General features: G+C 38.9%; 1 protein-coding gene and 6 pseudogenes across 1 annotated transcript; all 7 read right to left on the bottom strand.

Annotated features, from left to right (window-relative positions):
• Nucleotides 1–687: 687 nt before the first annotated feature.
• LOC129371400 (chymotrypsin-like protease CTRL-1) lies at nt 688–2556 on the bottom strand. The gene is made up of 7 exons (XM_055047987.1): nt 2451–2556; nt 2150–2253; nt 1966–2045; nt 1796–1877; nt 1490–1670; nt 1228–1358; nt 688–917 (listed from the first exon to the last, which is right to left on the bottom strand). Exons 1-7 carry the CDS (start codon nt 2494–2496, stop codon nt 756–758), a joined length of 786 nt encoding a protein of 261 aa, XP_054903962.1. The 5' UTR covers nt 2497–2556; the 3' UTR covers nt 688–755.
• Nucleotides 2557–4329: 1773 nt separating this feature from the next.
• On the bottom strand, nt 4330–5394 carry LOC129371487 (heat shock cognate 71 kDa protein-like; annotated as a pseudogene).
• A 1735-nt stretch (nt 5395–7129) lies between these two features.
• LOC129371415 (chymotrypsin-like protease CTRL-1) lies at nt 7130–8804 on the bottom strand (annotated as a pseudogene).
• A 1837-nt stretch (nt 8805–10641) lies between these two features.
• On the bottom strand, nt 10642–12478 carry LOC129371486 (heat shock cognate 71 kDa protein-like; annotated as a pseudogene).
• A 695-nt stretch (nt 12479–13173) lies between these two features.
• LOC129371401 (chymotrypsin-like protease CTRL-1) lies at nt 13174–15012 on the bottom strand (annotated as a pseudogene).
• Nucleotides 15013–15812: 800 nt separating this feature from the next.
• On the bottom strand, nt 15813–17734 carry LOC129371485 (heat shock cognate 71 kDa protein-like; annotated as a pseudogene).
• Nucleotides 17735–19367: 1633 nt separating this feature from the next.
• Nucleotides 19368–20770, bottom strand: LOC129371484 (chymotrypsin-like protease CTRL-1; annotated as a pseudogene).
• Nucleotides 20771–21281: the final 511 nt, after the last annotated feature.

Here is a 21281-nt window from a genome sequence, read left to right as displayed (position 1 = left end):
CCATATGTGTGTTGTGCAACAGGAATGATTACGCTGTGTTTTTTTTAAGTAGTTGGAGCTTTAACAACGGTACTATTGGTATACTGGATTTATCTGGATCACATTCTAATTTTACAAATGCTTTTGCTGACTTCATTACCAATGATCACAAGTTCCTAAAAACACATCTACTGCTAAGAGCATTATGCATATTTTGTTTTTATCTCTGGATCCGTGAAAAAAAAAATTCTATACTTACTTATCTTAAAACTAAATGTTTTCAAACCTTTAAAGCTTAAATTAAATTGAAGACATTGTGGTTTTTCCTTTACCATCAGAAGTTTTTGTTGACCTCATGTCAATATATATTCTGAAATTGCACATATGCACACAGATACACACACATGAACACGCAAACACACGCACCCACGCACATACACGTTTTTCTACTTTCACAAGGACTTTGCAGTGGCCTCCATTCATTTTCATTCATTTTTGTAGGTTATTCTAACACTTATGCTAAATCTAACCATAACCAGTGTGAACTCAATTCACACTTTAGTCCTGAACCTTATCCATAACCAGTCAGTCCCCACAACGTAGCATGAGTTAGGAAAATGGTCGTTACAACGCATCAAATTCAAGGCCACACAAACACACACCATGCATGCATACACATCTTATTTAAGAACATGACACAAGCAACTCTTCAAAGTCTTCAAGATTTTATTGCTTATTTCTTGAGAAAACACATGTTTCCATTAGTGTTTTTCTGATTAGTTTTCAGCAAGGGTCTGGTCGATCCAGCTGCGCAGGTAGGCCATGTTGACATACACTGCTGGGCTGTACACATTGCAGTCGGTGGTGCCCCAAGACACAGTACCCACAAGAGACCACAGACCTTTGCTTTCACACACCAGTGGGCCACCAGAGTCACCCTGAAACAAGGCAAATAGTTTGCAAGATTAACTTAAGATGGATGAACTTGCATTCATACACTATCTGTGTTCTGCCTTCTGTGAGCTCTGTGCAGGCTGATTTTCAAAACAGGAAAAAATGTAGCAATAGGACAGTTGGTGACTCTTATGATATACACAATCACACTCACATTTAAAGAGGATTTTTCACAAAGTTTTTAAAAGAGCATATTTAATTTCACATTTCACACATTACAAATGTATTTTGAAAACATATTATTCAGTAGTCATTTTAAGCTTGTATGTTTTTAACCATTGAATTGCACATTACCATGCAGGAAGTCATTTTAGAACCACCAGCACAGAACATGGCATCAGTGATCGAACTGTCACCCCAGAAAATTCTGCACTGAGCAGTGCTGAGCACAGGCAGAGCGGTCTGCTGCAGATAACGAGCAATTACTGAGAAGACAGAAAAAAAAAAAAAAACACAACCACTCCAAATCCATTACAGGGCTTTTTTTAATATAAGATTTTCCAGCTTTGATGCTTGTAAAACAATCCTGATTAGACATGTAAAGAGGCTCACTCACAGGATGTTGCTGTCATGCCCCATCCAGTGGTGACACATTTGGTTCCAGAGGTGATTCTGCTCCTGGAGGAGACCAAGCACACTGGAGACACGCGGGAGTCGAACACTGCTGGGGAGGAGAGCTTCAGAAGTTGGATGTCAAAGTTAAGGGTTTTTGAGTTGAAGGAAGGGTGGGTGATGACCTGTACATAGAGGTGAAGAAATGTCAAATTATTTTTTAAAAAAGTTGAAATATCTGTCACACAGATAAAAAGCTCATGTTTTAGAAAACAGATTTTTTTTTTTTTTTTTGAATGATTGTCCTTACCTTAGAAATGGTCCTGATCTGAATGGGCTCGCTGTTGGACAGCCTATCGTGCTCACCCAGGATCACACGGTGGTCTGACGGCCTACCAAAATGAAACGCCATCTTATTAATTATTTACTTTTAGTAAACTCTTTTCAAATGTTTTCAATGGGACACATGCAGCGACTTACCACACTTGGCAATGAGCAGCTGTGACAACCCAGTCCTTGTTGATCAGTGATCCCCCACAGAAGTGAAACCCTCTTTTGTCCTAAGTTTGGAACAATGTCTCTTCAAGAGATTTTCTTTGCCTGAGGATTTTGTTTTTGCATGATTCAACAGAACTGGAGAATTTCAGAAGACTGAGCGACCTACCTGAAGAGAAACTTGCCAGGGCCAGGAACCGGACACTGCATTCTCGCCATTAATAATCTTGTTGTATCCACTCACCTTGGGCTTAATAGTAGGCACTCCACACCCTGAGGCCCAAAGATTAAATCCAACATCATTCTTGTTCCTAATTGCAATGGCTATGCTCAGTTACATTACAGTGTAATCAGTGCATATGTAGTCACAATCCAATTAAAATGTGAAATGTCAATAATTCTTAGGCAATGTTTTTACTGCAATTCTTTTATGGTTTGCCTGGAGATGAAAGCATGAAATGAACACTCACCCAGTGTGGAAGCCACCAGGGCAAAACAACTAACAAGCAAGAACATAACTGTGGCTCAACAAGTCTACCTTATCTGGTAACTTTGTGCTACACAAGCATTTATAGCTGCGTCCAACATGAATGACCCTGACTTTTGTGGGCAGCCATTAGTACAAACCGCATCAATGTTTCACCAGACCCCGCATGAGCAAACACCACCTGCCAATAAGCATCTTCAACAATCTAAGGTCACACTTGAATTAGAAAAAAATTATTTGAGTTGGAAGAAGCACCAACATGGTTTTCCTTTGCTGTTGCTATTAAAAATGATTCAGTAAGTGAAGCTTGATGCATGCATGAAGAACAGACAACACATTCTGTTGATAAACTCTTACTTCTCCTACTCAGGAGCTGTTTTTAACACCTTTTCTTGCATTTCCTGTGAGGTAAGTTGATACACATTAAAATTATGCTGATCAAAATGTGGTTATATTTAAGGAAGAGTCTGTCAGATTGGTAATAGTTGCCATATTGCATGCCTTGTCATTAACCTATTACTATGTTGGAGAGTTATTTAAAGTAAACCTTAATGATTTATACAATCAAACGCTGAAGACTGAACACACCTCAAGCCTGAGTTCATTTCACTGCAGTTTTGCCTTTAATGACACACAATTGTCAATAGGAAGGAGGAAATACCTAATCTTTTTCCAACATCAAAATCTGAAAAAAAGCAAAGTGTGGCATGCAGATTGGTTGGACTGGGGTTCAACCAAATCCACTGAAACTAATTAGTAAACACACTCTACCCAAGTGATTTGAGCTTAGTATAAATGCAGCTGTATGAATTTCTCAGAGGTTTGTTTAACAACACAAACGGCATAATGAAGGTCAATGAACACAGCAGACAGTCAGGGATAAAGATGCGTAGATGTTTATTGCAAGAGTTTAGCCTTTGACAGCAGAAATGCCACCAGCTTTAAACATGTTTTGTCTCACTGTTTAACTCATCTGAATGACTGTCTGAAATGTTTGACTATTCAAAAGTGAACATTTTTTCTCAGTTGTCTGTGCAATTTGCAACAAGTTCAATATGTGGTAGAAGGTACTCTGGTCACATCAGACCAAAAATTCAACCTTTTGCCTTATGGTGATGCTGGTGGTAAGTTTGTGCAGCGGGGAGGCTTTTCTTTGTAGGGATTGGAAAGTGGACAGAGTTGATGGATTGTGTTCTTAAATACAAGGCAATGTTGGAAGGACTCCTGTAAAATTTAAAACTGGGGTTGAAGGTCACTTTACAGCAAGACGATGACCAGAAACATACATACAGAGCTGAAAATGGAGCGGTTTAAATGAAAGCACATGTGTCTGAATGGAATAGGTCAAATTTAATTGTGATTGTGATTTTCTTCTGATTAGAATTAGAATATGTTGTTTACAAAGACTGTCCATCCAATGGAGCCAAGCTTGAGCTCTTCTGAAAAAAATCTGAAATGTCTCTGAATTTACAAAGCTTGAATAGTGATATCACAAAAAAGCTCTTGCATTGAAATATGGTTGGGCAAACTTTAATTCAGGGGTCTGCTTCACATTTGCCAAAAGTGTTGAGAACCATACATACTTTACTATTTACTTCACAGGTGTGTACAAACGTATTTGTGCTGGCCTCTAAAACATCTCTATAAAGATTTGCAATTATGTCTGAAAGGGACAAAGTTCAGAGACCCAGACTCTTTCTGGCAAGAAGGAGCCTGTTGCTATTTCAGCAATAGCTCATTACACTAAGAGTAATGCTGTAGAGCAAATATAGTTGAATTTTTATGGTGTGCCCATTTGCCACAAAATGCATGGTTTGAACAGCCAGTACATGTAATCAAGCTAAGATAAGTAACTGTTGTGCTTATTGCTCATATTTAGTCGACTTCCTCAATGGTTGGGCCAGAGGAAGAACCAGCTCCGGCTCGCCAAGGAAGCCTCTGGCATTCCTCCTGCATTCCTCCTGCATTCCTCCTGGCATTCCTCCTGGCATTCCTCCTGGCATTCCTCCTGGCATTCCTCCTGGCATTCCTCCTGGCATTCCTCCTGGCATTCCTCCTGGCATTCCTCCTGGCATTCCTCCTGGCATTCCTCCCATCATCCCTCCTTTCCTCCTGGCATTCCTCCTGGCATTCCCCCCTGGTACAGCTTAGAGATTATTGGGTTGCAAATTTTCTCCAGCTCTTTCTGTTGGTGCTCATACTCTTCCTTCTCAGCTGTCTATGTAAAAAAACAAAGAAGCAGATAATTGTTGTGTAAGAGCTATAAAAGTAAAAACACAATAAGGAACTGGAAAAATGTCTATCACAGTTTCTCTGCTAAACATCTGTGATTTCACAACTTTTTCAAACATGAAGCTCTTGTTCTCGGATAATGATGAAAGCATTTTTAATTTACGGATATCTTACCTGGTTCCTGTCCAGCCAGGCGATTACTTCGTTACACTTATCTGTGATGGTCTTTTTGTCCTCAGGACTGATCTTTTCTTGGAGCTTCTCGTCCTCCACTGTGCTCTTCATGTTGAAGGAAAGAGACTCAAGAGAATTTTTGGCAGTGATCTTGTCTCTCTGGGCTTCATCTTCAGATCTGAACTGTTCTGCTTCTTGCACCATGCGCTCAATGTCTTCCTTGCTCAGTCGACCTGAGGAAGAATGAAACATAAAGCTTGCGTCAGTCACTTTAAAACCTTCTCTGATGAACAATCTTTGCCCTGTAATATGTGCTCCAACCTTTGTCATTAGTGATGGTGATCTTGTTCTCCTTTCCGGTGCTTTTGTCCACTGCAGACACATTGAGAATGCCGTTGGCATCAATGTCAAAGGTCACTTCGATCTGAGGGACTCCTCTGGGAGCAGGCGGAATACCAGTCAATTCAAATTTTCCCCAAGATATTATTATCTTTGGTCATGGCTCTTTCCCCTTCGTAACCTAAAACAAGGTATTGATGTTTATTGGATCAGTGAACACGTTCAACCCTGAGGCACAGTGCAATTAAAAACGTGTTTATCTTCTTACAGATTCATCCTGTTCTTGCTGTTTTTCCACCCTAGAGTTCTTCAAATAAAGTAATTTTAATATCAAAGTTAACACAAATGAATTCATAATGCAGTTTTGGGGGTCAAGCTTCATCATTTCAATTGGGCTGGACTCTGGGCTTTCACTTGGACATTAAAATCTATTTCAGTCGATTCATAGGTCGAGTTCCTGGTGTTTTTGGATTATTTTTTACTACATGTAAGTATACAACTATATTTTTAATATAGTTAATAATTTAATTACCTAATTCAACTCTTACTTTTGACAGAGGGCTGGGTGGGTTTGGATAGGTTTTTTATTTCCCTTTTTAATAAACTCACCGGTTGAAACATGGATTTTATTTACCCATTCGCCTGATCTGATGCAGAGAAAAAGGCAGAAACAGCAGAAAGTTGTGAGGGGAGGTAAATAACTTTTCATAGTACTGTGGGGTACCATTTGTAAAGTTACACAGTCAAAACTGTAAAATAATAATCAATAATTTGGTTACTTATATGTCATAAATGAAAAACATTGGAGCTTCATTTATATTAATTTATATTTCCACCATGTTATTTCCAAATATAGGTTGCCGCTAAATAGTTTTACATTCTAAACTAAATATTCAAATTGGAGATAAATATTTAATTGGCAAACATGACACAGCAAAACAATATTTATCAAAACTTTATTGTACCCATTAGTCGTTGTAGATCTTACTATGGGCGACTGACTGACACTTATGGAGACGTTCAAACTCACTGGAGAGACACACAAAGCTTTAGGTGTGTGAAAGCACACCGGGGTCACCAGAGTCACCACATCAGATAACATATCTGAAAGACCATATGTGTGTTGTGCAACAGGAATGATTACGCTGTGTTTATTTTAAGTATTGGAGCTTTAACAACGGTACTATTGTATACTGGATTTATCTGGATCATATTCTAATTTTACAAATGCTTTTGCTGACTTCATTACCAATGATCACAAGTTCCTAAAAACACATCTACTGCTAAGAGCATTATGCATATTTTGTTTTTATCTCTGGATCCGTGAAAAAAAAAATTTCTATACTTACTTATCTTAAAACTAAATGTTTTCAAACCTTTAAAGCTTAAATTAAATTGAAGACATTGTGGTTTTTCCTTTACCATCAGAAGTTTTTGTTGACCTCATGTCAATATATATTCTGAAATTGCACATATGCACACAGATACACACACATGAACACGCAAACACACACGCACCCACGCACATACACGTTTTTCTACTTTCACAAGGACTTTGCAGTGGCCTCCATTCATTTTCATTCATTTTTGTAGGTTATTCTAACACTTATGCTAAATCTAACCATAACCAGTGTGAACTCAATTCACACTTTAGTCCTGAACCTTATCCATAACCAGTCAGTCCCCACAACGTAGCATGAGTTAGGAAAATGGTCGTTACAACGCATCAAATTCAAGGCCACACAAACACACACCATGCATGCATACACATCTTATTAAGAACATGACACAAGCAACTCTTCAAAGTCTTCAAGATTTTATTGCTTATTTCTTGAGAAAACATGTTTCCATTAGTGTTTTTCTGATTAGTTTTTAGCAAGGGTCTGGTCGATCCAGCTGCGCAGGTAGGCCATGTTGACATACACTCTGGGCTGTACACATTGCAGTCGAAGGTGCCCCAAGACACAGTACCCACAAGAGACCACACACCTTTGCTTTCACACACCAGTGGGCCACCAGAGTCACCCTGAAACAAGGCAAATAGTTTGCAAGATTAACTTAAGATGGATGAACTTGCATTCATACACTATCTGTGTTCTGCCTTTCTGTGAGCTCTGTGCAGGCTGATTTTCAAAACAGGAAAAAATGTAGCAATAGGACAGTTGGTGACTCTTATGATATACACAATCACACTCACATTTAAAGAGGATTTTTCACAAAGTTTTTAAAAGAGCATATTTAATTTCACATTTCACACATTACAAATGTATTTTGAAAACATATTATTCAGTAGTCATTTTAAGCTTGTATGTTTTTAACCATTGAATTGCACATTACCATGCAGGAAGTCATTTTAGAACCACCAGCACAGAACATGGCATCAGTGATTCTTCTGGCACCCCAGAAACGTTTGCACTGAGCAGTGCTGAGCACAGGCAGAGCGGTCTGCAGGCAGAGCAATGACTGAGAAGACAGAAAAAAAAAAAACAACACACAACCACTCCAAATCCATTACAGGGCTTTTTTTAATATAAGATTTTCCAGCTTTGATGCTTGTAAAACAATCCTGATTAGACATGTAAAGAGGCTCACTCACAGGATGTTGCTGTCATGCCCCATCCAGTGGTGACACATTTGGTTCCAGAGGTGATTCTGCTCCTGGAGGAGACCAAGCACACTGGAGACACGCGGGAGTTGAACTCTGCTGGGGAGAGCTTCAGAAGTTGGATGTCAAAGTTAAAGTTTTGAGTTGAAGGAAGGGTGGGTGATGACCTGTACATAGAGGTGAAGAAATGTCAAATTATTTTTTAAAAAAGTTGAAATATCTGTCACACAGATAAAAAGCTCATGTTTTAGAAAACAGATTTTTTTTTTTTTGAATGATTGTCCTTACCTTAGAAATGGTCCTGATCTGAATGGGCTCGCTGTTGGACAGCCTATCGTGCTCACCCAGGATCACACGGTGGTTGACGGCCTACCAAAATGAAACGCCATCTTATTAATTATTTACTTTTAGTAAACTCTTTTCAAATGTTTTCAATGGGACACATGCAGCGACTTACCACACTTGGCAATGAGCAGCTGTGACAACCCAGTCCTTGTTGATCAGTGATCCCCCACAGAAGTGAAACCCTCTTTTGTCCTAAGTTTGGAACAATGTCTCTTCAAGAGATTTTCTTTGCCTGAGGATTTTGTTTTTGCATGATTCAACAGAACTGGAGAATTTCAGAAGACTGAGCGACCTACCTGAAGAGAAACTTGCCAGGGCCAGGAACCGGACACTGCATCTCGCCATTAATAATCTTGTTGTATCCACTCACCTTGGGCTTAATAGTAGGCACTCCACACCCTGAGGCCCAAAGATTAAATCCAACATCATTCTTGTTCCTAATTGCAATGGCTATGCTCAGTTACATTACAGTGTAATCAGTGCATATGTAGTCACAATCCAATTAAAATGTGAAATGTCAATAATTCTTAGGCAATGTTTTTACTGCAATTCTTTTATGGTTTGCCTGGAGATGAAAGCATGAAATGAACACTCACCCAGTGTGGAAGCCACCAGGGCAAAACAACTAACAAGCAAGAACATAACTGTGGCTCAACAAGTCTACCCTATCTGGTAACTTTGTGCTACACAAGCATTTATAGCTGCGTCCAACATGAATGACCCTGACTTTTGTGGGCAGCCATTAGTACAAACCCCATCAATGTTTCACCAGACCCCGCATGAGCAAACACCACCTGCCGATAAGCATCTTCAAAAATCTAAGGTCACACTTGAATTAGAAAAAAATTATTTGAGTTGGAAGAAGCACCAACATGGTTTTCCTTTGCTGTTGCTATTAAAAATGATTCAGTAAGTGAAGCTTGATGCATGCATGAAGAACAGACAACACATTCTGTTGATAAACTCTTACTTCTCCTACTCAGGAGCTGTTTTTAACACCTTTTCTTGCATTTCCTGTGAGGTAAGTTGATACACATTAAAATTATGCTGATCAAAATGTGGTTATATTTAAGGAAGAGTCTGTCAGATTGGTAATATAGTTGCCATATTGCATGCCTTGTCATTAACCTATTACTATGTTGGAGAGTTATTTAAAGTAAACCTTAATGATTTATACAATCAAACGCTGAAGACTGAACACACCTCAAGCCTGAGTTCATTTCACTGCAGTTTTGCCTTTAATGACACACAATTGTCAATAGGAAGGAGGAAATACCTAATCTTTTTCCAACATCAAAATCTGAAAAAAAGCAAAGTGTGGCATGCAGATTGGTTGGACTGGGGTTCAACCAAATCCACTGAAACTAATTAGTAAACACACTCTACCCAAGTGATTTGAGCTTAGTATAAATGCAGCTGTATGAATTTCTCAGAGGTTTGTTTAACAACACAAACGGCATAATGAAGGTCAATGAACACAGCAGACAGTCAGGGATAAAGATGCGTAGATGTTTATTGCAAGAGTTTTAGCCTTTGACAGCAGAAATGCCACCAGCTTTAACATGTTTTGTCTCACTGTTTAACTCATCTGAATGACTGTCTGAAATGTTTGACTATTCAAAAGGAACATTTTTTTCTCAGTTGTCTGTGCAATTTGCAACAAGTTCAATATGTGGTAGAAGGTACTCTGTCACATCAGACCAAAAATTCAATCTTTTGCCTTATGGTGATGCTGGTGGTAAGTTTTGTGCAGCGGGGAGGCTTTTCTTTGTAGGGATTGGAAGTGGACAGAGTTGATGGATTGTGTTCTTAAATACAAGGCAATGTTGGAAGGACTCCTGTAAAATTTAAAACTGGGGTTGAAGGTCACTTACAGCAAGACGATGACCAGAAACATACATACAGAGCTGAAAATGGAGCGGTTCAAATGAAAGCACATGTGTCTGAATGGAATAGGTCAAATTTAATTGGATTGTGATTTTCTTCTGATTAGAATTAGAATATGTTTGTTTACAAAGACTGTCCATCCAATGGAGCCAAAGCTTGAGCTCTTCGAAAAAAATCTGAAATGTCTCTGAATTTACAAGCTTGAATAGTGATATCACAAAAAAGCTCTGCTTGAAATATGGTTGGGCAAACTTTAATTCAGGGGTCTGCTTCACATTTGCCAAAAGTGTTGAGAACCATACATACTTTACTATTTACTTCACAGGTGTGTACAAAACGTTTTGTGGCCTCTAAAACATCTCTATAAAGATTTGCAATTATGTCTGAAAGGGACAAAGTTCAGAGACCCAGACTCTTTCTGGCAAGAAGGAGCCTGTTGCTATTTCAGCAATAGCTTCATTACACTAAGAGTAATGCTGTAGAGCAAATATAAGTTGAATTTTTATGGTGTGCCCATTTGCCACAAAATGCATGGTTTGAACAGCCAGTACATGTAATCAGCTAAGATAACTGTTGTGCTTATTGCTCATATTTAGTCGACTTCCTCAATGGTTGGGCCAGAGGAAGAACCAGCTCCGGCTCCGCCAGGAAGCATTCCTCCTGGCATTCCTCCCTCCTGGCATTCCTCCTGGACATTCCTCCTGGCATTCCTCCTGGCATTCCCCCTGGTACAGCTTAGAGATTATTGGTTGCAAATTTTCTCCAGCTCTTTCTGTTGGTGCTCATACTCTTCCTTCTCAGCTGTCTATGTAAAAAAACAAAGAAGCAGATAATTGTTGTGTAAGAGCTATAAAAGTAAAAACACAATAAGGAACTGGAAAAATGTCTATCACAGTTTCTCTGCTAAACATCTGTGATTTCACAACTTTTTCAAACATGAAGCTCTTGTTCTCGGATAATGATGAAAGCATTTTTAATTTACGGATATCTTACCTGGTTCCTGTCCAGCCAGGCGATTACTTCGTTACACTTATCTGTGATGGTCTTTTTGTCCTCAGGACTGATCTTTTCTTGGAGCTTCTCGTCCTCCACTGTGCTCTTCATGTTGAAGGAAAGAGACTCAAGAGAATTTTTGGCAGATCTTGTCTCTCTGGGCTTCATCTTCAGATCTGAACTGTTCTGCTTCTTGCACCATGCGCTCAATGTCTTCCTTGCTCAGTCGACCTGAGGAAGAATGAAACATAAAGCTTGCGTCAGTCACTTTAAAACCTTCTCTGATGAACAATCTTTGCCCTGTAATATGTGCTCCAACCTTTGTCATTAGTGATGGTGATCTTGTTCTCCTTTCCGGTGCTTTTGTCCACTGCAGACACATTGAGAATGCCGTTGGCATCAATGTCAAGGTCACTTCGATCTGAGGGACTCCTCTGGGAGCAGGCGGAATACCAGTCAATTCAAATTTCCCCAAGATATTATTATCTTTGGTCATGGCTCTTTCCCCTTCGTAAACCTAAAACAAGGTATTGATGTTTATTGGATCAGTGAACACGTTCAACCCTGAGGCACAGTGCAATTAAAACGTGTTTATCTTCTTACAGATTCATCCTGTTCTTGCTGTTTTTCCACCCTAGAGTTCTTCAAATAAGTAATTTAATATCAAAGTTAACACAAATGAATTCATAATGCAGTTTTGGGGTCAAGCTTCATCATTTCAATTGGGCTGGACTCTGGGCTTTCACTTGGACACTAAAATCTATTTCAGTCGATTCATAGGTCGAGTTCCTGGTGTTGTTTGGATTATTTTTTACTACATGTAAGTATACAACTATATTTTTAATATAGTTAATAATTTAATTACCTAATTCAACTCTTACTTTTGACAGAGGGCTGGGTGGGTTTGGATAGGTTTTTTATTTCCCTTTTTAATAAACTCACCGGTTGAAACATGGATTTTATTTACCCATTCGCCTGATCTGATGCAGAGAAAAAGGCAGAAACAGCAGAAAGTTGTGAGGGGAGGTAAATAACTTTTCATAGTACTGTGGGGTACCATTTGTAAAGTTACACAGTCAAAACTGTAAATAATAATCAATAATTTGGTTACTTATATGTCATAAATGAAAAACATTGGAGCTTCATTTATATTAATTTATATTTCCACCATGTTATTTCCAAATATATGGTTGCCGCTAATAGTTTTACATTCTAAACTAAATATTCAAATTGGAGATAAATATTTAATTGGCAAACATGACACAGCAAAACAATATTTATCAAAACTTTATTGTACCCATTAGTCGTTGTAGATCTTACTATGGGCGACTGACTGACACTTATGGAGACGTTCAAACTCACTGGAGAGACACACAAAGCTTTAGGTGTGTGAAAGCACACCAGAGGGTCACCAGAGTCACCACATCAGATAACATATCTGAAAGACCATATGTGTGTTGTGCAACAGAATGATTACGCTGTGTTTATTTTAAGTAGTTGGAGCTTTAACAACGGTACTATTGTATACTGGATTTATCTGGATCATATTCTAATTTTACAAATGCTTTTGCTGACTTCATTACCAATGATCACAAGTTCCTAAAAACACATCTACTGCTAAGAGCATTATGCATATTTTGTTTTTATCTCTGGATCCGTGAAAAAAAAATTTCTATACTTACTTATCTTAAAACTAAATGTTTTCAAACCTTTAAAGCTTAAATTAAATTGAAGACATTGTGGTTTTTCCTTTACCATCAGAAGTTTTTGTTGACCTCATGTCAATATATATTCTGAAATTGCACATATGCACACAGATACACACACATGAACACGCAAACACACGCACCCACGCACATACACGTTTTTCTACTTTCACAAGGACTTTGCAGTGGCCTCCATTCATTTTCATTCATTTTTGTAGGTTATTCTAACACTTATGCTAAATCTAACCATAACCAGTGTGAACTCAATTCACACTTTAGTCCTGAACCTTATCCATAACCAGTCAGTCCCCACAACGTAGCATGAGTTAGGAAAATGGTCGTTACAACGCATCAAATTCAAGGCCACACAAACACACACCATGCATGCATACACATCTTATTTAAGAACATGACACAAGCAACTCTTCAAAGTCTTCAAGATTTTATTGCTTATTTCTTGAGAAAACACATGTTTCCATTAGTGTTTTTCTGATTAGTTTTTAGCAAGGGTCTGGTCGATCCAGCTGCGCACGTAGGCCATGTTGACATACACTCTGGGCTGTACACATTGCAGTCGAATGGTGCCCCAAGACACAGTACCCACAAGAGACCACACACCTTTGCTTTCACACACCAGTGGGCCACCAGTGTCACCCTGAAACAAGGCAAATAGTTTGCAAGATTAACTTAAGATGGATGAACTTGCATTCATACACTATCTGTGTTCTGCCTTCTGTGAGCTCTGTGCAGGCTGATTTTCAAAACAGGAAAAAATGTAGCAATAGACAGTTGGTGACTCTTATGATATACACAATCACACTCACATTTAAAGAGGATTTTTCACAAAGTTTTTAAAAGAGCATATTTAATTTCACATTTCACACATTACAAATGTATTTTGAAAACATATTATTCAGTAGTCATTTTAAGCTTGTATGTTTTTAACCATTGAATTGCACATTACCATGCAGGAAGTCATTTCAGAACCACCAGCACAGAACATGGCATCAGTGATTTTTCTGGCACCCCAGAAACGTTTGCACTGAGCAGTGCTGAGCACAGGCAGAGCGGTCTGCTGCAGGTAACGAGCAATGACTGAGAAGACAGAAAAAAAAAAACACAACCACTCCAAATCCATTACAGGGCTTTTTTTAATATAAGATTTTCCAGCTTTGATGCTTGTAAAACAATCCTGATTAGACATGTAAAGAGGCTCACCACAGGATGTTGCTGTCATGCCCCCATCCAGTGGTGACACATTTGGTTCCAGAGGGATTCTGCTCCTGGAGGAGACCAAGCACACTGGGACACGGGAGTTGAACTCTGCTGGGGAGGAGAGCTTCAGAAGTTTGATGTCAAAGTTAAGTTTTTGAGTTGAGGAAGGGTGGGTGATGACCTGTACATAGAGGTGAAGAAATGTCAAATTATTTTTTAAAAAAGTTGAAATATCTGTCACACAGATAAAAAGCTCATGTTTTAGAAAACAGATTTTTTTTTTTTTTTGAATGATTGTCCTTACCTTAGAAATGGTCCTGATCTGAATGGGCTCGCTGTTGGACAGCCTATCGTGCTCACCCAGGATCACACGGTGGTCTGGCGGCCTACCAAATGAAACGCCATCTTAATTATTTACTTTTAGTAAACTCTTTTCAAATGTTTTCAATGGGACACATGCAGCGACTTACCACACTTGGCAATGAGCAGCTGTGACAACCCAGTCCTTGTTGATCATGATCCCCCACAGAAGTGAAACCCTCTTTTGTCCTAAGTTTGGAACAATGTCTCTTCAAGAGATTTTCTTTGCCTGAGGTTTTGTTTTTGCATGATTCAACAGAACTGGAGAATTTCAGAAGACTGAGCGACCTACCTGAAGAGAAACTTGCCAGGGCCAGGAACCGGACACTGCATTCTCGCCATTAATAATCTTGTTGTATCCACTCACCTTGGGCTTAATAGTAGGCACTCCACACCCTGAGGCCCAAAGATTAAATCCAACATCATTCTTGTTCCTAATTGCAATGGCTATGCTCAGTTACATTACAGTGTAATCAGTGCATATGTAGTCACAATCCAATTAAAATGTGAAATGTCAATAATTCTTAGGCAATGTTTTTACTGCAATTCTTTTATGGTTTGCCTGGAGATGAAAGCATGAAATGAACACTCACCCAGTGTGGAAGCCACCAGGGCAAAACAACTAACAAGCAAGAACATAACTGTGGCTCAACAAGTCTACCCTATCTGGTAACTTTGTGCTACACAAGCATTTATAGCTGCGTCCAACATGAATGACCCTGACTTTTGTGGCAGCCATTAGTACAAACCCCATCAATGTTTCACCAGACCCCGCATGAGCAAACACCACCTGCCGATAAGCATCTTCAAAAATCTAAGGTCACACTTGAATTAGAAAAAATTATTTGAGTTGGAAGAAGCACCAACATGGTTTTCCTTTGCTGTTGCTATTAAAAATGATTCAGTAAGTGAAGCTTGATGCATGCATGAAGAACAGACAACACATTCTGTTGATAAACTCTTACTTCTCCTACTCAGGAGCTGTTTTTAACACCTTTTCTTGCATTTCCTGTGAGGTAAGTTGATACACATTAAAATTATGCTGATCAAAATGTGGTTATATTTAAGGAAGAGTCTGTCAGATTGGTAATATAGTTGCCATATTGCATGCCTTGTCATTAACCTATTACTATGTTGGAGAGTTATTTAAAGTAAACCTTAATGATTTATACAATCAAACGCTGAAGACTGAACACACCTCAAGCCTGAGTTCATTTCACTGCAGTTTTGCCTTTAATGACACACAATTGTCAATAGGAAGGAGGAAATACCTAATCTTTTTCCAACATCAAAATCTGAAAAAAAGCAAAGTGTGGCATGCAGATTGGTTGGACTGGGGTTCAACCAAATCCACTGAAACTAATTAGTAAACACACTCTACCCAAGTGATTTGAGCTTAGTATAAATGCAGCTGTATGAATTTCTCAGAGGTTTGTTTAACAACACAAACGCATAATGAAGGTCAATGAACACAGCAGACAGTCAGGGATAAAGATGCGTAGATGTTTATTGCAAGAGTTTAGCCTTTGACAGCAGAAATGCCACCAGCTTTAAACATGTTTTGTCTCACTGTTTAACTCATCTGAATGACTGTCTGAAATGTTTGACTATTCAAAAGTGAACATTTTTTCTCAGTTGTCTGTGCAATTTGCAACAAGTTCAATATGTGGTAGAAGGTACTCTGGTCACATCAGACCAAAAATTCAACCTTTTGCCTTATGGTGATGCTGGTGGTAAGTTTGTGCAGCGGGGAGGCTTTTCTTTGTAGGGATTGGAAAGTGGACAGAGTTGATGGATTGTGTTCTTAAATACAAGGCAATGTTGGAAGGACTCCTGTAAAATTTAAAACTGGGGTTGAAGGTCACTTTACAGCAAGACGATGACCAGAAACATACATACAGAGCTGAAAATGGAGCGGTTTAAATGAAAGCACATGTCTGAATGGAATAGGTCAAATTTAATTGTGATTGTGATTTTCTTCTGATTAGAATTAGAATATGTTGTTTACAAAGACTGTCCATCCAATGGAGCCAAGCTTGAGCTCTTCTGAAAAAAATCTGAAATGTCTCTGAATTTACAAAGCTTGAATAGTGATATCACAAAAAAGCTCTTGCATTGAAATATGGTTGGGCAAACTTTAATTCAGGGGTCTGCTTCACATTTGCCAAAAGTGTTGAGAACCATACATACTTTACTATTTACTTCACAGGTGTGTACAAACGTATTTGTGCTGGCCTCTAAAACATCTCTATAAAGATTTGCAATTATGTCTGAAAGGGACAAAGTTCAGAGACCCAGACTCTTTCTGGCAAGAAGGAGCCTGTTGCTATTTCAGCAATAGCTCATTACACTAAGAGTAATGCTGTAGAGCAAATATAAGTTGAATTTTTATGGTGTGCCCATTTGCCACAAAATGCATGGTTTGAACAGCCAGTACATGTAATCAAGCTAAGATAAGTAACTGTTGTGCTTATTGCTCATATTTAGTCGACTTCCTCAATGGTTGGGCCAGAGGAAGAACCAGCTCCGGCTCCGCCAGGGAAGCCTCCTGGCATTCCTCCTGGCATTCCTCCTGGCATTCCTCCTGGCATTCCTCCTTCCTCCTGGCATTCCTCCCGACATTCCTCCTGGCATTCCTCCTGGCATTCCCCCCTGGTACAGCTTAGAGATTATTGGGTTGCAAATTTTCTCCAGCTCTTTCTGTTGGTGCTCATACTCTTCCTTCTCAGCTGTCTATGTAAAAAAACAAAGAAGCAGATAATTGTTGTGTAAGAGCTATAAAAGTAAAAACACAATAAGGAACTGGAAAAATGTCTATCACAGTTTCTCTGCTAAACATCTGTGATTTCACAACTTTTTCAAACATGAAGCTCTTGTTCTCGGATAATGATGAAAGCATTTTTAATTTACGGATATCTTACCTGGTTCCTGTCCAGCCAGGCGATTACTTCGTTACACTTATCTGTGATGGTCTTTTTGTCCTCAGGACTGATCTTTTCTTGGAGCTTCTCGTCCTCCACTGTGCTCTTCATGTTGAAGGCCAGAGACTCAAGAGAATTTTTGGCAGTGATCTTGTCTCTCTGGGCTTCATCTTCAGATCTGAACTGTTCTGCTTCTTGCACCATGCGCTCAATGTCTTCCTTGCTCAGTCGAGAATGAAACATAAAGCTTGCGTCAGTCACTTTAAAACCTTCTCTGATGAACAATCTTTGCCCTGTAATATGTGCTCCAACCTTTGTCATTAGTGATGGTGATCTTGTTCTCCTTTCCGGTGCTTTTGTCCACTGCAGACACATTGAGAATGCCGTTGGCATCAATGTCAAAGGTCACTTCGATCTGAGGGACTCCTCTGGGAGCAGGCGGAATACCAGTCAATTCAAATTTCCCCAAGATATTATTATCTTTGGTCATGGCTCTTTCCCCTTCGTAAACCTAAAACAAGGTATTGATGTTTATTGGATCAGTGAACACGTTCAACCCTGAGGCACAGTGCAATTAAAAACGTGTTTATCTTCTTACAGATTCATCCTGTTCTTGCTGTTTTTCCACCCTAGAGTTCTTCAAATAAAGTAATTTTAATATCAAAGTTAACACAAATGAATTCATAATGCAGTTTTGGGGGTCAAGCTTCATCATTCATTGGGCTGGACTCTTTTCACTTGGACACTAAAATCTATTTCAGTCGATTCATAGGTCGAGTTCCTGGTGTGGTTTGGATTATTTTTTACTACATGTAAGTATACAACTATATTTTTAATATAGTTAATAATTTAATTACCTAATTCAACTCTTACTTTTGACAGAGGGCTGGGTGGGTTTGGATAGGTTTTTTATTTCCCTTTTTAATAAACTCACCGGTTGAAACATGGATTTTATTTACCCATTCGCCTGATCTGATGCAGAGAAAAAGGCAGAAACAGCAGAAAGTTGTGAGGGGAGGTAAATAACTTTTCATAGTACTGTGGGGTACCATTTGTAAAGTTACACAGTCAAAACTGTAAAATAATAATCAATAATTTGGGTTACTTATATGTCATAAATGAAAACATTGGAGCTTCATTTATATTAATTTATATTTCCACCATGTTATTTCCAAATATATAGGTTGCCGCTAAATAGTTTTACATTCTAAACTAAATATTCAAATTGGAGATAAATATTTAATTGGCAAACATGACACAGCAAAACAATATTTATCAAAACTTTATTGTACCCATTAGTCGTTGTAGATCTTACTATGGGCGACTGACTGACACTTATGGAGACGTTCAAACTCACTGGAGAGACACACAAAGCTTTAGGTGTGTGAAAGCACACCAGAGGTCACCAGAGTCACCACATCAGATAACATATCTGAAAGACCATATGTGTGTTGTGCAACAGATTTACGCTGTGTTTATTTTAAGTAGTTGGAGCTTTAACAACGGTACTATTGATATACTGGATTTATCTGGATCACATTCTAATTTTACAAATGCTTTTGCTGACTTCATTACCAATGATCACAAGTTCCTAAAAACACATCTACTGCTAAGAGCATTATGCATATTTTGTTTTTATCTCTGGATCCGTGAAAAAAAAATTTCTATACTTACTTATCTTAAAACTAAATGTTTTCAAACCTTTAAAGCTTAAATTAAATTGAAGACATTGTGGTTTTTCCTTTACCATCAGAAGTTTTTGTTGACCTCATGTCAATATATATTCTGAAATTGCACATATGCACACAGATACACACACATGAACACGCAAACACACGCACCCACGCACATACACGTTTTTCTACTTTCACAAGGACTTTGCAGTGGCCTCCATTCATTTTCATTCATTTTTGTAGGTTATTCTAACACTTATGCTAAATCTAACCATAACCAGTGTGAACTCAATTCACACTTTAGTCCTGAACCTTATCCATAACCAGTCAGTCCCCACAACGTAGCATGAGTTAGGAAAATGGTCGTTACAACGCATCAAATTCAAGGCCACACAAACACACACCATGCATGCATACACATCTTATTTAAGAACATGACACAAGCAACTCTTCAAAGTCTTCAAGATTTTATTGCTTATTTCTTGAGAAAACACATGTTTCCATTAGTGTTTTTCTGATTAGTTTTTAGCAAGGGTCTGGTCGATCCAGCTGCGCACGTAGGCCATGTTGACATACACTCTGGGCTGTACACATTGCAGTCGATGGTGCCCCAAGACACAGTACCCACAAGAGACCACACACCTTTGCTTTCACACACCAGTGGGCCACCAGAGTCACCCTGAAACAAGGCAAATAGTTTGCAAGATTAACTTAAGATGGATGAACTTGCATTCATACACTATCTGTGTTCTGCCTTCTGTGAGCTCTGTGCAGGCTGATTTTCAAAACAGGAAAAAATGTAGCAATAGGACAGTTGGTGACTCTTATGATATACACAATCACACTCACATTTAAAGAGGATTTTTCACAAAGTTTTTAAAAGAGCATATTTAATTTCACATTTCACACATTACAAATGTATTTTGAAAACATATTATTCAGTAGTCATTTTAAGCTTGTATGTTTTTAACCATTGAATTGCACATTACCTGCAGGAAGTCATTTTAGAACCACCAGCACAGAACATGGCATCAGTGATCCTGTCACCCCAGAAAATTCTGCACTGAGCAGTGCTGAGCACAGGCAGAGCGGTCTGCTGCAGGTAACGAGCACTGAGAAGACAGAAAAAAAAAAAAACACAACCACTCCAAATCCATTACAGGGCTTTTTTTAATATAAGATTTTCCAGCTTTGATGCTTGTAAAACAATCCTGATTAGACATGTAAAGAGGCTCACCACAGGATGTTGCTGTCATGCCCCATCCAGTGGTGACACATTTGGTTCCAGAGGTGATTCTGCTCCTGGAGGAGACCAAGCACACTGGAGACACGCGGAGTTGAACTCTGCTGGGGAGGAGAGCTTCAGAAGTTGGATGTCAAAGTTAAGGTTTTTGAGTTGAAGGAAGGGTGGGTGATGACCTGTACATAGAGGTGAAGAAATGTCAAATTATTTTTTAAAAAAGTTGAAATATCTGTCACACAGATAAAAAGCTCATGTTTTAGAAAACAGATTTTTTTTTTTTTTTTTGAATGATTGTCCTTACCTTAGAAATGGTCCTGATCTGAATGGGCTCGCTGTTGGACAGCCTATCGTGCTCACCAGGATCACACGGTGGTCTGACGGCCTACCAAAATGAAACGCCATCTTATTAATTATTTACTTTTAGTAACTCTTTTCAAATGTTTTCAATGGGACACATGCAGCGACTTACCACACTTGGCAATGAGCAGCTGTGACAACCCAGTCCTTGTTGATCAGTGATCCCCCACAGAAGTGAAACCCTCTTTTGTCCTAAGTTTGGAACAATGTCTCTTCAAGAGATTTTCTTTGCCTGAGGATTTTGTTTTTGCATGATTCAACAGAACTGGAGAATTTCAGAAGACTGAGCGACCTACCTGAAGAAAAATGCCAGGGCCAGGAACCGGACACTGCATTCTCGCCATTAATAATCTTGTTGTATCCACTCACCTTGGGCTTAATAGTAGGCACTCCACACCCTGAGGCCCAAAGATTAAATCCAACATCATTCTTGTTCCTAATTGCAATGGCTATGCTCAGTTACATTACAGTGTAATCAGTGCATATGTAGTCACAATCCAATTAAAATGTGAAATGTCAATAATTCTTAGGCAATGTTTTTACTGCAATTCTTTTATGGTTTGCCTGGAGATGAAGCATGAAATGAACACTCACCCAGTGTGGAAGCCACCAGGGCAAAACAACTAACAAGCAAGAACATAACTGTGGCTCAACAAGTCTACCTATCTGGTAACTTTGTGCTACACAAGCATTTATAGCTGCGTCCAACATGAATGACCCTGACTTTTGTGGGCAGCCATTAGTACAACCCATCAATGTTTCAC

Source organism: Poeciliopsis prolifica, unplaced genomic scaffold (genome assembly GCF_027474105.1).
Source record: "Poeciliopsis prolifica strain line A6 unplaced genomic scaffold, Auburn_PproV2 SCAFFOLD026, whole genome shotgun sequence".
In the NCBI taxonomy this organism is placed as follows: domain Eukaryota; kingdom Metazoa; phylum Chordata; class Actinopteri; order Cyprinodontiformes; family Poeciliidae; genus Poeciliopsis; species Poeciliopsis prolifica.
The sequence above is the reverse complement of the archived record's forward strand: the minus strand, read 5'-3'. Positions and strand labels throughout refer to the sequence as shown.